Here is a 14934-nt window from a genome sequence, read left to right as displayed (position 1 = left end):
ACACACCGAACACACACACAGAGCTGAGCTGAGCAGAGCACATACACACACATCATGCGCCTTGGTGACCAGACATCTCCTTCATAAAACGAGTAATAGCGGGAATAATCGGGCAGTTCGATGTGTGTAGAGGTCCCCGCGGCCCGGGGGTTGGGAACCCCTGCTCTATGGTAAAGGTAAAATCAAATCTAATAAAGATAATCTTATAAGCAAAGGGCATAGCAAAAAAATGAACGATTGCAATAATATGAAGGCAGACAATAACATTTACCTAAGTACACTTTTATGTATTTATTGAGTCAAACAAATATGTTTTGTATGAAGGAGAAAAAACATGCTTTCGGAAAAAAACTGGCATGTTTGAATAAAATTGTTTTCCACACAACATGCACAAATATAAATAAAGATTAATGCTATTTAACGGAAAGCTGCAATTTATACTTTTGGGGGGAAATAACACCTAAAATATGGGCAATTTATTGTAATTTTTTTCCTCTTTGACAAGTTTTATTATGTTAATATTACAAAGTATACTATGTGCAAAATTGGGCTTAAAGTCAGTCCATGTCTTCTGGTGAATGTGAAATTTCCCCCAAAAATAAAATGTGGGAAAATTACAGAAATGTCAAGAATAGTCAATATCAGTTTTAAATCTCTCTAGTGTCTATTTTACAGCATATACTGCGTGTAACATTTTGTATTAAACCACTAAAAAATGTGCAAAACAATCTTGAACATCATATTTAGTGACGTCATCTGAAGCCACCGGAAGTCTGAGTTATTAGCCCCGCCCCCCGCCCCGCAGTTAGTCAATCCGACCTGAAGAGAAGGCGAGTCCACGGCTAAAAATATAATAGCTAACACAAGATGGCCGGTTTGCCTCGTAGGATTATAAAGGTACACTTTACACCACACATTGTATTTATACACTAACACACTCGGTCGTGGGGTATTGATAAGTGTATTTTGTGAGAGTATGAAAGTACATTTACTACCAAAAAACGTGTAATTCTGGCGTTAGCATTACTAGCATAGTTAGCTCATATCAAGCTAACTCGGTATTTTTTCTGTTTTGTTTTTCCACTTCCGTTCACTCCCTTCTTCTCTAGCTGTGTTTTATGTTCTCCACTAGATTTATTGTCGTGCTTTACGTGTAGTTTGTACAACACTAGGTTGCTAATGTATGGTATGAATCAACAAATTATGACATTTTGTCCTAGTCGCCATATGAATGGATTCGCTAATGTTAGCCATGCTAGCAGTTGTAGCTTTTGGGTGATTGGTACACATGTCTGGATGCGAAAACGCTGCCCTTGTGGTTTCAGAACATGAAAATGCTTGACTCAAAGCAACAATGGTCATTCTGTTTATTTTGTATGAAATGAAATGAAAAAATAGGGAGACATGTAAGGGCCCTTTGCGTTGCGGTTTCCTCCATCAGGCCTCAAGCAGCCTGTTCCGCCACTTCGTCCAGCATCATATTTATCGGCTTTAGCAGGTTTTTCACAGCCTTTACAACAACCTTAAGCGAAGTGAAAACACAACACAAGCTTCCATTATGGAGAGTTTGTTTTCGAATCCTAGTGAAGGAATATACGCTATTAACGACCCGATTTACCAGTGTACTCAGTGGTGTAAAGTAACTAAGTACATTTACTCAAGTACTGTACTTAAGTACTTGTACTTTACTTGAGTATTTTAATGTTTTTCCTACTTTGTACTTCTACTCCACTACAATTGAGAGGTTCACATTTACTTCACTATATTGTTTAATACCTTTAGTTACTTCACAGATCTGGATGAATGATGTGAAATATAATCAAGTGCTAAATCAGACTTTAGTTCCACCTGGAGTAAATTCACAAGCTACCCTGCAGTATACGAAGTCATTTAACCTAGTCTACTTCCTGTTGACTGCAGATATTGGTGCACCTGCTTTTTTTTAAATGCAGAAATTTAAAAAATGCTTCACTTCCTTTTTTGTTCCCATAGTGTCGTTGGCCTACTGTATTGCAGTAAAACTCAGAATTACGCCACCATACAAACGTGTATCATCTGTTACATGAACTCTTATAATCAAATGGATCCTAAAATAACTGGGGGCTAAAATAACACGTCTATTATTTAGAAAATTGAACAATGCCTATTGAAATAATGAATTGACTGTCCATTAAGTGCTACAAATCCAATGGTACAACTGTAAATACCTGCTGGTTTAGTAAGCTTTGTGTAGTGGTAACACCATATCTTTTGGATAGTAGGCAGACCAAACAAGCAGTATAAAGACCTTACTTGTAGTTCTGAGGAATTACATTTTTGAAATATTTTCCGGCATTTTGTAAAGCAAGAAAAAAGCAGATTAATCTACAATAAAAACAATGTTACTAGAATCCCTAATTAATGGGTTTTTTAATCAGCAAATTAGCCATTTAATGTTTGTCATCGTACTGTCAAACCAGCAGTCAAACACCTTCTGAGTTTCCGTGTTAAACAACAGTTTGTGGAATGTGGCTTTGTCTGAATGTGGGCAAGGCTTGTACAAGTGTGTGTGACTAAGCAGGGTGAAAGTGTGTCCCGCCATTCATTATCAACTGGACAATCCACACCCACAGCAATGTTTTTATACTCGTAAATGTCAACAAACGTATTGTGTATTTCTGTTCTGCTCAGGAGACGCAGCGGTTGATGGCAGAGCCGGTTCCCGGGATCACGGCCACGCCAGATGAAGGGAACGCACGCTACTTCCATGTGATCATCGCAGGGCCTCAAGACTCTCCTTTTGAAGGAGGCACATTTAAACTTGAACTATTTCTTCCAGAAGAGTATCCCATGGCAGCTCCCAAAGTGCGATTCATGACCAAAATCTACCACCCCAATGTTGACAAACTGGGAAGAATATGTTTAGACATTTTGAAAGGTAAGAAACCTTATAATAGGGAAACTAATATGTTATCTTTCCTTTATTTGAATGTGAAAACCTTGTGCACAGAAGGATTGTATAATAGAATTTTTGTTTTTAATAAACCTTAACATTTGCACTTATAAGCATAGTCATAGACAGTCAACGTGTAGGAAAAAATTAGGGATATCTGATGTAGAAAATCTATATTGGTTATGGCTTTTACGACACCTTACGCATGATCAACCTGCTGACCTATTATTCCAACAACCCATATTATTATTAGCACCTTTTTGAGAGTCTGAACACACAACAAATGAAGTCCAAAACGTACTTCCTTTTTGGAGAACAGTTATTTTTAGCTGTCTGTTGATTATGGAGCTGCAAAGAGTCTCAATGTCATGTGTGGTTCTTTAATGTTACACATTTGATTAATTGTAATATCAAATGTGTAACCTATTTGCAGTGCTGTTACGTTGACATCAAACCAGACATATAATCGAAGATACCGTTTTTATTGCCACAATCAGAATAAAGTCAAAGGTGAGAAATGTAATTTCCCCTCATGATATGAGATGGCTAAGGAGCAGCTGTTCTTCACAATGTGTCCTTGGCGAATAAAGCCTGAGGAAACATAAGTGATTACAACTGTTAAATCAAGTTGAGGTAAACAACGTCAAGGTCATGTTTACTTGACAAGAGCAAAGCAGCGCTGCTAAACTTGCCTTGAAGTTATTAAAGAATATAATGGAACAGTCTCTGATTCACAGACAAACTGATCTGCTTTTAATGTTTGTCCCTAGCCCATATTTATATTTGATTTTACAAGAGCCCGACTGGCTTTCCTTTATTACGTTTCCTCTCAAATTCTCTTTGCCACTTGCGCCAATGCTTTATCACCCTGAAGTTTCCTTTTAGATTTTAAGCGTCTTCTCTTTTTGTGTCTCTTTCTGAACTTCTCTTGCAGATAAGTGGTCTCCAGCCCTGCAGATCCGCACAGTGTTGCTATCTATCCAGGCGTTATTAAGTGCTCCCAATCCAGATGACCCCCTGGCAAACGACGTTGCAGAGCAGTGGAAGAAAAACGAAAGCAATGCCATTGAGACAGGTGAGGATTAACGTCTTGTTTATGTTCATTAAAGCACCCAGGATCAGCTGAAATGACAAAAATAATGTTAATGTCAACAGAAAAACGTGGCCGTAAGGAACAAAGGTTAAAATTGATGCAGTTATTAAGGCCCAGGCTCCACGGGAACGAAAAGGGGTTGTATCCGCATATTTCTCATGCGTATAGCCCTTTAAGCTAGACGACGCCGTAACGGAAACGTAGAAACAGACCCTGCAAACGACAACGGGTCCAAAGGTGGATAGATCTGGGAACGGAGCGCTCTGGGGGGTCCAACGGGGCCGTGTGGTCGCCTATACGGTCATCCGTTTCTGATAATGACAACGCAATAGCCCCGCCTCTCCCCGCCTCTGCTGCTCACCCCCGCAAAAGTACACTGCACACTGAATTCAGATTATTTATCTTTCTCTCGATATGAACATAAACGCGAGTGAAGTCTAATCTGACAGGACGGAGACACGCAGCTCCTCCCGCTGTGATGCAGCGGGAGCAAAACACACACTTCAAGTCAGATCATCACCCTTAGCTATTTTAATTACCTCTCAAACTACCTAAACTAGTTATAAATATGTTTATTTTTACTGTCCAGTCATCATTACTGGATCAGCTGCTGCATGAGACAGACACTGACGCTGTCAGAAGAGAGGAAAAAGAGACAGCCTCCGTGTATTTTATTATCATATATCATTATATCGTCGTTATTCATTTGTTTTAAAGCTCAATAAATAACAAAGAAGACCTTTGACCGGCACTTTTATAATTTTGTCCGGAAGATTTAAACTTTAACACACGTTGACCGGCGAAAAACTCTGCGCGGTTCCCTCCGCCCCCACCGCGGAGAATAAACAGAAGTGCAGCCATGACAACCATTCTTCTTCGCTGCTTTTGTGGAGGAAGTTACAGCGCCACGTACAGGCTCGGCATATGTACTGCAGCTTTTCCAGCGGTTGGATCTAAACGGAGCTGTCTCGTGTGGGAAGACACAATCCGGTGTATATTGCGTGTGGGCGGAAGCTTTTTGGCGATTGCCTTAATCCTATGCGTTTTGCCGTATGCGTTCCCGTGGGGCCGGGGCCTCAATCTGCAAGTTGTTTGACTGAAATAACTTCCTCTAAATCCAGAGAAACAAAGTCCAATGACGACGGTTCTTTTAGTAGCTCACAGTCTACTGAGTCCTGTGATCTCCGTGGTGTTCGGCCGTGTAAAAGAAGCTCAGCATCGGGGTTATAAAACACTATAACAGGTGTCGCATAAGGGATGTTAAACGTACTACAAACAATGGTGTCAAATGGCCAGGCAGTTACACTCTGCAGTAAAGTGAATTCAGTTTAAATATCAGGCGCTTTCATCACAGTCAGCGGTGTCTCGTACTGCTAGAACATGGACTACGCTGTGTCATTACTGTGGTAACCATGTTCTCCTTTTAGCACAAATTAGGGCATCGTTGGGCTTACCAATGTGTCGAGCTTCTGTATTTCAAACTCTTTCTATATCCATGTTAGGATGGTTTATGTAGTATAACATGATTCTGCACCGAAATGTGAGAACAAATCACATTTTATTTACTAAATGATCCACATTATAGTGCAGACTGCTCATCCCAAAGTTTTTCTATTGTCTCATGCAATTGTGCTGTTGTATTAATTAAGTAGTGCTTTCTGAGATTGTTTGCACTTACTTACTTGCATCATAAATCTTTTCAACATAGTTGGCAATTATATTTCTGGCGTTCTACAAACCAATTAGTTGAGTACTGGTTAGTTAACCAACTAAACTTGTTAACATAAATGTTCTCATTGATAAAATGATCATGAAAATGGTTGATTAATTTGACGTTAGCTGATTATCTAATTGTTTTGGATTTCTATTACCCTTCCTGTCGTGTTCGGGTTGAATCGGACCGATTTACTACTTTCATAAATATTGTGTTTTACATTTGATTGCCTCAAGGTCTTATGGTATCCTCCACAGTAGTCATTTGAACATATACAACTTCTGATCACCACTTTGATTGCCTTTTGAGTGGTTTAGTCGATGTGTTACTGGTAAAAAATGTCTGATGTTCATCCATCATATCATACACACTCAAATCGACATCATGTTAATTTGGTATTACATTGTTGACAGCTTAATAGGATGTTCAATCAAATGTGGTGATGATTAAGGGTTTTCTGTTAAAGGTCACCTATTATGTAAAATCCACTTGTTCATGTCTCTTCTACATCAACATGTGTCCCCTCTGTGTAAAGAGATTCTGAAAGTTTCAGGAACAAAGATTCTCTCTCTTTTTGTCCTGATCCATTTATATAAAAACCTGTCTGAAAATGAGCTGAACAGATTTTGGCCACTTTATGATGTCATAACGATTTTTTGGCTTGTGTAACCATTAGCCAATAACCAACCAAGGTAACCCCCCCCCACCACCTTATCACCTGAATCTCCTCCGAGAGCGCCATTGTGTTCTTTTTAACCAAATATCTCTCAGAGGGGCGTGGGGAGGGGCTCCTTATTTTCATCTAATGTAACAGACAGAGAATCAGCACTTTTGAAACAGGGCTGAAACAGAGGGGATTATGGGATGCTGCAATGATCTGTTTGGTGTTTCAGCCAATCAGAGACATGTTCTGTATATATCTGAGACCTATAATATATTGATGAAAAACAGTATAATAGGGGACCTTTAATGTAAGAGCAGTTAAAAGAGACATTTGACCGGGAGCACTAAAGTAAGAGGGGAGAAATGAACACAACAGGAGTTGTTATCTGTATACACTCTGCCACACTGCTCTTATCCACCATGTCCTCCTCACACCCTCCTCTCATATCTTCTCTCTTGTCCCCCCCCCCCCCCCCCCCACAGCCCGATCATGGACCAGGCTCTACGCAGGCAACACTGAAGTATAGAAGAAGAGAGACGAGGCGTCTGAATGTGATCCACAAAATGTACTCCTATTCTGTCAACAACATTCAAATTTAAACGGACACAAAAAAAAGCAGAAAAAAAAAGATATTAAGTCCAAATCTATTTGAACGAAACGACGAGATTTACTGCTGCAGACCTCTGGGTGACTTATTTCCTCTCTAAGGCGCGTTAAGTGTGTGTTAGCCTCCCCCCCCCCCCCCCCCCCTGTGTTGCTATTTAAATGCATGGACAGAGAACGACGCCCTCCCCACTACAGTCTTAAAAATAACTTGCGATATGCTGTCCTGGACAAGGCACATACTGGTACGTTTGCAAACTATACATGCATTAAAGCTGTTCTTCTTTTAACACATGCATTATTTGTCCACACATCTGTATGTCTTTTGTGAGCGATGACATGTTGTGTTGTTTCTACGCTTAGTGTGCGATGTCTCTTCACTAGCAGACGGGAAATCTGAACACGAATGATGAATGTTGTCTTTACTCTTTTTGGGGGAAATAGCCAATGAGAAGGTTAGTTTGATTTCCACTCCTGTGCACACCAACACGTCACTAAATATGTAGTTTGTAGCTTAGCATCGACTCACTTTGTTCCCGAGCACAGATGTAGAACTGAATATTTGTATCGCACAGTATCTTATTTCTAAAATTGGACGAGTACATTTCAAGGTTTCCACCCAGGAAGTACCGCCTCCTTTAATCCGCCTTTAACATGCAGTGCCAATCGGCTGCAAAATTATTCATCCACAGACAACCGAAGGAGATTCATTCCAGCATTTTAAATGTAAATTAGCAGACGGTTGCTGCATACCTGCCAAATCTACAGGTAGAGGATCCTCAGTACTTAACGGCTAAAACATGTCGTCCATGCTCGATGTCAGAGTAACCCCAGCAGATGTCATTTTGTCATTTCTTTTCATTATTAACATCGGTTGATAGACGGCAGATCGTGTGATTAGATGGCCAATTGTAACAAGGAATTTTTATGATTTATCTAAAAATCTGATCATGTTCAAAATGAGGTCAAGGAGTCTTGTGTTCGTGTGACGTTTTTTCAGTAAAAGTTAGGACGTTTGGGGAGGGTGAGCAGATTATTTCCACATGCTTAAAGAAAGCCATTCCCAACACATTCAGACAAGTAGACAATAGTTTGTTAAAGGGTCCCTATGTTAGCATGTTAGCAGCAGACTACGAGGGTGTGTTGTAAATGTCTCTTCTTTTTTTAAGGGTGTAGGATGCTGAGTTGTTTTTTCTTTTTAACTGTCTGTCCATGCTATCTATGTTGCCTCTTCTCTATTTTATTTTCAGTGTTCCTTCATTAAAAAGGCAAGTACCATAACCCAACATCCGGACGGTTGGTGGTAAAGTTCTTGTTAGTGTTAGAGAGGGCTGAGGAACGTTTCTTTTTTGTGAAGGCTTTGTCGTCGGGTAAAAAGTTGTCAATCACCGTGATTTCTTCTGAGTTTGTCTCCCCTGCTTCTGCTCTTCCCATGATTCTGATCTGTGATGATTTTGCAAGTGCATTGAATTGATTGGGTCATTGTGGTGGCGAAATAAAAATAATTCAAGATCAAAGGCTATTACAGACTCTCTATCGGGCCAAAGAGTCCCTCAAAATTGTTGGGAAAACTTTTTTTAAAAGAGGTAAGAAGTTGTGTTGTAAAAGTTTTTTTAAGCCCTCTTTTCTCGCTCTTTTTGGATTATCGACGACTTGGTGTTGCTTAGATCGGTTTGTGTCCCGTCAGAATTATTAACCAACTCTTTCTAACTACTACATTTACTCAAGTGTGGAGGCTGAAAGGAGCACGGCGTAAAAAAAACCTGCTTAATTTATTGTTTCTCCCACTAATCATAACCTAGAAACAGTCACTGGATTTTAGAAAAGCATAAATCAAACATACTGATAGGTCCGATTAATCGGCTCCCCGTGCAGTGTTAGTAAATTCAGTACATTTTGCATACATGGCTCTTCAAATGCTCTGTAAATAAACTGAGTTAAGTAAGTAGACTTCTGGTTTATGTTGTGGGGAGTTTGGAGGTTACAGCAAAGAGTTATTAGTTACAGTAACATATGACACGTGTCCCAGAGGAATTAGTATGTTTTATTTGATTTAAGGCAAAAACATTAGGATCAATTTTAAAATGAAATCTGATTTAAATGTCAGAGGTGTTTGATAAAACTATATTGCTAATTTCCTCCAGCCGGTGGGGAAGTCCTGCTGCAGCTCCTCCTGCAGGAAGCCGGTCACCAGCTGCTGGCTCGTCTGCACCCGGCCCGGGCAGAGCTGGGGCCCATTGGGGATAAAGAGGAACGTGTTCAACATTATAAAGCTGGCCAGCAGGTCACTTCTTTGTTGGATACTGGTAGCTTCATGTCTCTGGTGAAGCAAAGTCTTGTGCCAGTTGGAACTATGGACGACAGCAGACAAACATACATTTTGTGTGTTCACGGGGATAAGCATCCCTATCCCAAAGCGGACATATCCGTGATCATTGATGGACAATCTTAAGGTTACCCCCCGACCTCCCAAAAGTGCAAAAATAAATAAGAAAATCTATTAAAATGTGAAACATAATTAGCGGCGGCGAAACTGTGGCTTGCTTACACTGTAGGTGCACCGCGTTTGGGGGTGCGGGTGCTAGTGGTGCCTCGATGGGGGTGGTGCAGCCCCATCAGCACCCCCCCCTTCCCGCGTCCATTCGCGATGTCTCGCTGTCTCGCAGACCCCACGCAGCAAGCAGGAAGTGAACCCAGCTCACACTGTCCGCTCCTCACAGCAGCGAGCCGTGCAACGTCCCGCCAACACGGCACCCAGACCCCACGCAGCATTCTCATCTGTTTGTCCTTACTGGTGTCATTTTCTGGTTGCTAACAAACGCCATTGTAACACATAATCACTGATGTTCAGCTGTAACGGTGGTGGACTCATCAGAACAGAGTGGGCGAGCTGACCAGAGCACAGTGGGCTCACAGGGAGGGGGGGGGGGGGGGGGGGCAGGAGCTCCAACAAGCCGTGTAGGACAGAGAGTGAATACACATACTATACAGAGATGCTGTATGAGAAACCAATGTGATTTTGGAAAATTGCACAATCTATTCTATTCTAGTAGACCTCAACAATGGAATTATGATCAGTAGAAATGGCCATGACATGGGACCTTTAAATCAATTAAGTGCAATGTATGAAAATGCATGTATAATTACTGGTTTTAGATATATTCATTATTTATCCCAAGTTGGGAAAATATCTTATCACGGCAGCATTTTGACAGTAATTACAAAAATTACTTAAAAAAAAATATATATATATATATATAGAATCAAAAATATTGAAGATAAAACTGAAAATATCAAAGTTGACCTTGAAGATACAAATCTGTAAACTATCTGACACAGCCCTAAATTACAGCGAACACAATATAAAAGTATGATACTAATTACATTAAGTGTGCAAGAATGAAACACACAAACATTACATACAAAAAATAAACAACTGGCCAATACTTTAACCCAGGGGTGTCCAAACTACGGCCCGGGGGCCATTTTTTAATCGGCCCTCAGCAAATTAAAAAAGGATAATGGAATATGGCCGAACAAATGAAACTTGTGCTTGTCTTATATTGTACTTCTGAAGTATATGACTGATTCTATAATCAGGGTGCATTTCACATCAACAAAACAGTACAAAGAAAGTGTTCTTTCTCAATAGAACAATCACGGTGCGTCTACACAGCAGCGTTAAAAAAATCTTGGAACGCTTCTGCCCATTCACTTTGAATGGGGTGACGTCACTTTCCCTCACTTTTCGCCGAAATGCATTGTGGGCAGGCGAGCGGAGATTTTCAGGATTTTGAGGATTCAAAGTTGAACAATGTTCAACTTTTGAGGCTGAGGTGGAAGCGTCAGCCAATCAAATCCCGTGTACGCAAATCTGACAGTTCAAGCTCTAGCCAATCAAACCGCGTGTATGCTGGGAGAGACATACCGCAGGTCATTTCCTCATATTCCAAAAAATGGAGGAGAAATTAGCGGTAGGGAATCACCCGGTGCTTTATGACCAGACCTACCGGGATATAAACCGGAGGAGCCAGGCATGGAGGGAGGTGGCAGAGACAGTGGTATGTTTTCGCCTGTTTTGGGGAGTTTATATCCAGTTTACTTCGGGCTTTTTGGCTTCGTATGTCGCGGGCGGGAGATTCATGTGATTGGTTGTTCGCAAAAAATCCCCAAGCTTCAGATACGCCCACCTCCAAGATTTTTTTAATGCTGCTGTGTAGACGTACCGTCAGTGGTTCAAGTTAGTATATTCCTCAGTGTAACATATCCACTAGTTGCAAAGCTTAAACATTTTTTTTTAATTTTTTTTTTTTAAGGGAAAGGATGTTTTCACTACTCAACTATGTTACGGACAAACTTGATGTCATTACAATCATTTGATTAAGTCCTGCACTTCAAGTAAAATCAAATTTGAAAGGCTCTTGAGTCTATTCTACCATATATCCAAAGATTTTTTAAAGTTTAAAAAATAATTGTATTAAAGTTTTATTTTTTTATGTGATATGTTCAGCACTGTCATTAAGTTTAGGGATATTTTGTATTATAAAACTACCATACAGGTCATTTTGATAGTTTTAAGAGATGTCATGTAAAACTCCAACCTGTGTAGATATACATTATACTATAAAGGATATCAGAAGCACTATTTTAGATATTTTACATTTGAAAAAATGAGGTGCAACATAGTTGACAATGAAAGTCAAACATTTGACGAAAATAACATAGTTGACTGGACACATTGTTAACCATCAGCACTATGTTCATTTCAAGGCAGAAGTGCAAAATTCCATTGATAATGATGTGTAATGACGTCTACATGTCATACAAATTGTCAACTAGGTTACCTGTCAACTAAGTTACTACAGTTATTACAGTACTGGGTAACTTAGTTGACAGGTAACCTAGTTGACAATTTCCCTATTTTGACCCATCATTTCAATGGTAGGCCTTGCCTGGATGACCACATGTCATTTTCTTGAACAGGTTAACATCACATTTGAACATATAATTGAATTAAAATCATTAAACAATTGTAAACCATAACAATGTACGTAACATTGTTGATGGTCAATTAATATACTCATTGACAATGTGCTATTATACATAAAATATTGTAAAAAATTAGAGGACATTCACCACAGTGTGTTCAAAATGTCTGCCAAAGAGGAACATGGCATCATGTGATGCTGGTGACATGGTATTGGGACAAACCATTTTTTAGTTAAAGGGGGGAGTTCTGTTAGTGACATAGTTGACAGAACTTTTGCGGCCATTCATATATTAAGATATTTAACTTATTTAAAGGAGGAAATCAATTAAAAATATTTTATTATTCTTTAGTATTTAGACTTTTGAAATAAATGAATAATCTTTTTAATTTACTTTAATGGTTTTTATTCATTATTTTGAAACCAAGACACCCTCAACTGAAAAACGGACATAGCAAAAACTGACAATTTAAGAACATCATGACACATTTCAAGCTAAATAAAGCATAGGATGCACATAATGTTTGTGTGATATTATAACATGCTTTCCAATAATAGGCAAAATATGATATTTTTGAAGAAAATAGTTAGAATAATTATAATTATCATCAATGGACATCAATGGACATGGAATGTACCCTAAATTGTAGAATCACTCATATACAGTATGTAAACAAAACATATATTACACAGTATTCATGTGTTAATAAGCCCACTTTTCAGATAAATTCAGTCAATTAAAGTTGAGAACTTTGTCTAACAAATCTTAAATGATTAAAATAATAAACATATTTGCATAAATAGCTTGAAATATACCCTTCATATTCCCCTTTATTATAATCAATCTGAGGCCTCTGATTTAAGGAAGGAGCTGCAAAATAAATAAATAAAACTTGATGGAAAGCTTTGGTTTTCTTTTCTTGAAGCATATTCCGCTCACTTCACTGGCTTCCAGTAACTGCTAGAATCCACTTCAAGACACTGGTACTTGCGTGAATGGATCTGGTCCTTCCTACATCCAGGACATGGTTAAACCATACACCCCAGCACGTGCAGTCCGCTCTGCATCGGCCAAACGGCTCGCTGCACCCGCACTGCGAGGGGGACCCAAGTTCCCATCAGCAAAAACACGTGGGTTTGCTATCCTGGCTCCAAAATGGTGGAATGAGCTCCCCATTGACATCAGGACAGCAGAACGCTTACACATCTTCCGGCGCAGACTGAAAACTCATCTCTTTCGACTCCACTTCGAGCGATAGAATTTCTAACAAAGCACTTATATACTAATAAAGGACTAGCTTATCTAAAGCCAGTTGAGTAGCACTTGAAATGTGTTGGCTCTATGAAACCTGATGTACTTATATGATTCTGTTTTCTTCAAGTTTGTATCTTCTTGGTCGAATGCACTTATTGTAAGTCGCTTTGGATAAAAGTGTCAGCTAAATGCAAGGTAATGTAATGCAATGTAATGTAATGTATAAAGAATAATTGACCTACATTTGATTGATTTTGCTAACTCATAACTTAACTTAAGAGGAAATATACCTCACCTCGACTGAGGGGCCCAGCCCTTCGTATGTTTTTCTGTATGTGGCGCTCAGTGGAAAAAGTGTGGACTCCCCTGCTTTAACCTAAGCATTTTCTGCTATGACCTGTACATTTGTGCATAATGGAAAGCCTATTGGAAACCCACTACCCTTTATATATCCTGCTTTATCATAGGAATCCACTAGATGGCGCTGCATGCAAACAGTAGATCTTAACACCTCACACCTGTTCACTAGAACTAAGATACCTCAGTAATAATGTGTTTTTCAGAGTTGGCGTGTGTTCGTCGTCTTGCATTTATCTCTGTTTGAATAACTTCCTCCCTCCAGGTTATCACGAGGGTATTTGTCTAAGATGTTTGGATACCATGAGCAAACACAATCTGTGGGTCTTTGGCCTCAGTTTTACAGCGGCACTTGTCCTGGAGGCCCGTGTTTTTCACGTCTCCTCACCAGAAAACAAAGGGCTGCACTATGTTTTATGATTATGGCCCGGTTTATATGGCAACTGTGAGTCATTGAGGCTGGTATGCTGCCATTCTTTGAGTGGAAGTGCAGGAAATGATTCCCCTGACTGTCTGATGTATCCTGCAAAAACATTAGCCAGTCTCCGAGGCTCACTTTCGACATCCATGACAAGAAAATACAAGTGATATTTATCAGCCATTTTGTATAACTAAACACAATTCAGTGTATTTGTTAACCACTACTGATAAAAACATTACATTTCAGCTTGAACGATTTGTTATTTATTTAATCAGGTTAGGGCCTCAGCTTTTATAGACTTTGACTTCATTTACACATCATTTATGGTTTGTTTTTGCCAACTTACAAAAGTAGAATGACCTTTTCGACATATTTGACTGTTGAACAAGAGGTAGAAATATGAGATCAACACAAAACACATAATTATCTTCCCTTCTGCACAAGTCAAATCCCAAATGCTACAGTAGGCTGTAGCCAGGAAATATTTAAACATTTTCAAGGACAAGTTCCCCAAACACACATAAACCTCCCATAAATGAATTTAAATATTTGGCATTTCCATATTTTTGTTTTTGTTTTGCTGAACATTTTATTTCCCAACAAATTGAAAATGTCCTGGCTGTTAAAAACAAATCCTGAATATGAAAGATTATAGAGTGTAATGTATAATGTATAATGTCTAAATGCTCTTTCAAAGCCATCAGACTGCTAGGAATAAAACTTAAACCTTCCTGTTGTCTTCGGGTCAAATCTGACCGATTTACTACTTTCATCAATCATAACTTTTTTGTTTTACATTCGATTGCATTAAGGCTTTATGATATCCTTCACAGATATTTTAACATATACAATTGCTGATCACCACTTTCATTGAATTTTGGATGATTTAGTCAACTTTGTAACACCC

At 39.2% G+C, this 14934-nt stretch overlaps 1 protein-coding gene across 1 annotated transcript; it reads left to right on the top strand.

Moving 5' to 3' along the window:
- The first annotated feature begins 802 nt into the window (after nucleotides 1-802).
- Nucleotides 803-8523, top strand: ube2nb (ubiquitin-conjugating enzyme E2Nb). The gene is made up of 4 exons (XM_034131399.1): nucleotides 803-897; nucleotides 2671-2917; nucleotides 3867-4007; nucleotides 6886-8523. The coding sequence occupies exons 1-4, from the start codon at nucleotides 868-870 to the stop codon at nucleotides 6927-6929; spliced, it is 462 nt and encodes a 153-aa protein (XP_033987290.1). The 5' UTR covers nucleotides 803-867; the 3' UTR covers nucleotides 6930-8523.
- The last annotated feature ends 6411 nt before the right edge of the window (nucleotides 8524-14934 follow it).

Source organism: Trematomus bernacchii, unplaced genomic scaffold (genome assembly GCF_902827165.1).
Source record: "Trematomus bernacchii unplaced genomic scaffold, fTreBer1.1, whole genome shotgun sequence".
Lineage (NCBI taxonomy): Eukaryota > Metazoa > Chordata > Actinopteri > Perciformes > Nototheniidae > Trematomus > Trematomus bernacchii.
This window is presented reverse-complemented; position numbering and strand designations above follow the sequence as displayed.

Bases quoted from the DNA above. Each gene is read 5' to 3' on its own strand.
- ube2nb (XM_034131399.1), top strand. From the start codon at position 868: ATGGCCGGTTTGCCTCGTAGGATTATAAAG. The intron at 898-2,670 runs GTACACTTTACA...TGTTCTGCTCAG, and splicing joins TGCCTCGTAGGATTATAAAG to GAGACGCAGCGGTTGATGGC. The intron at 2,918-3,866 runs GTAAGAAACCTT...CTTCTCTTGCAG, and splicing joins ATGTTTAGACATTTTGAAAG to ATAAGTGGTCTCCAGCCCTG.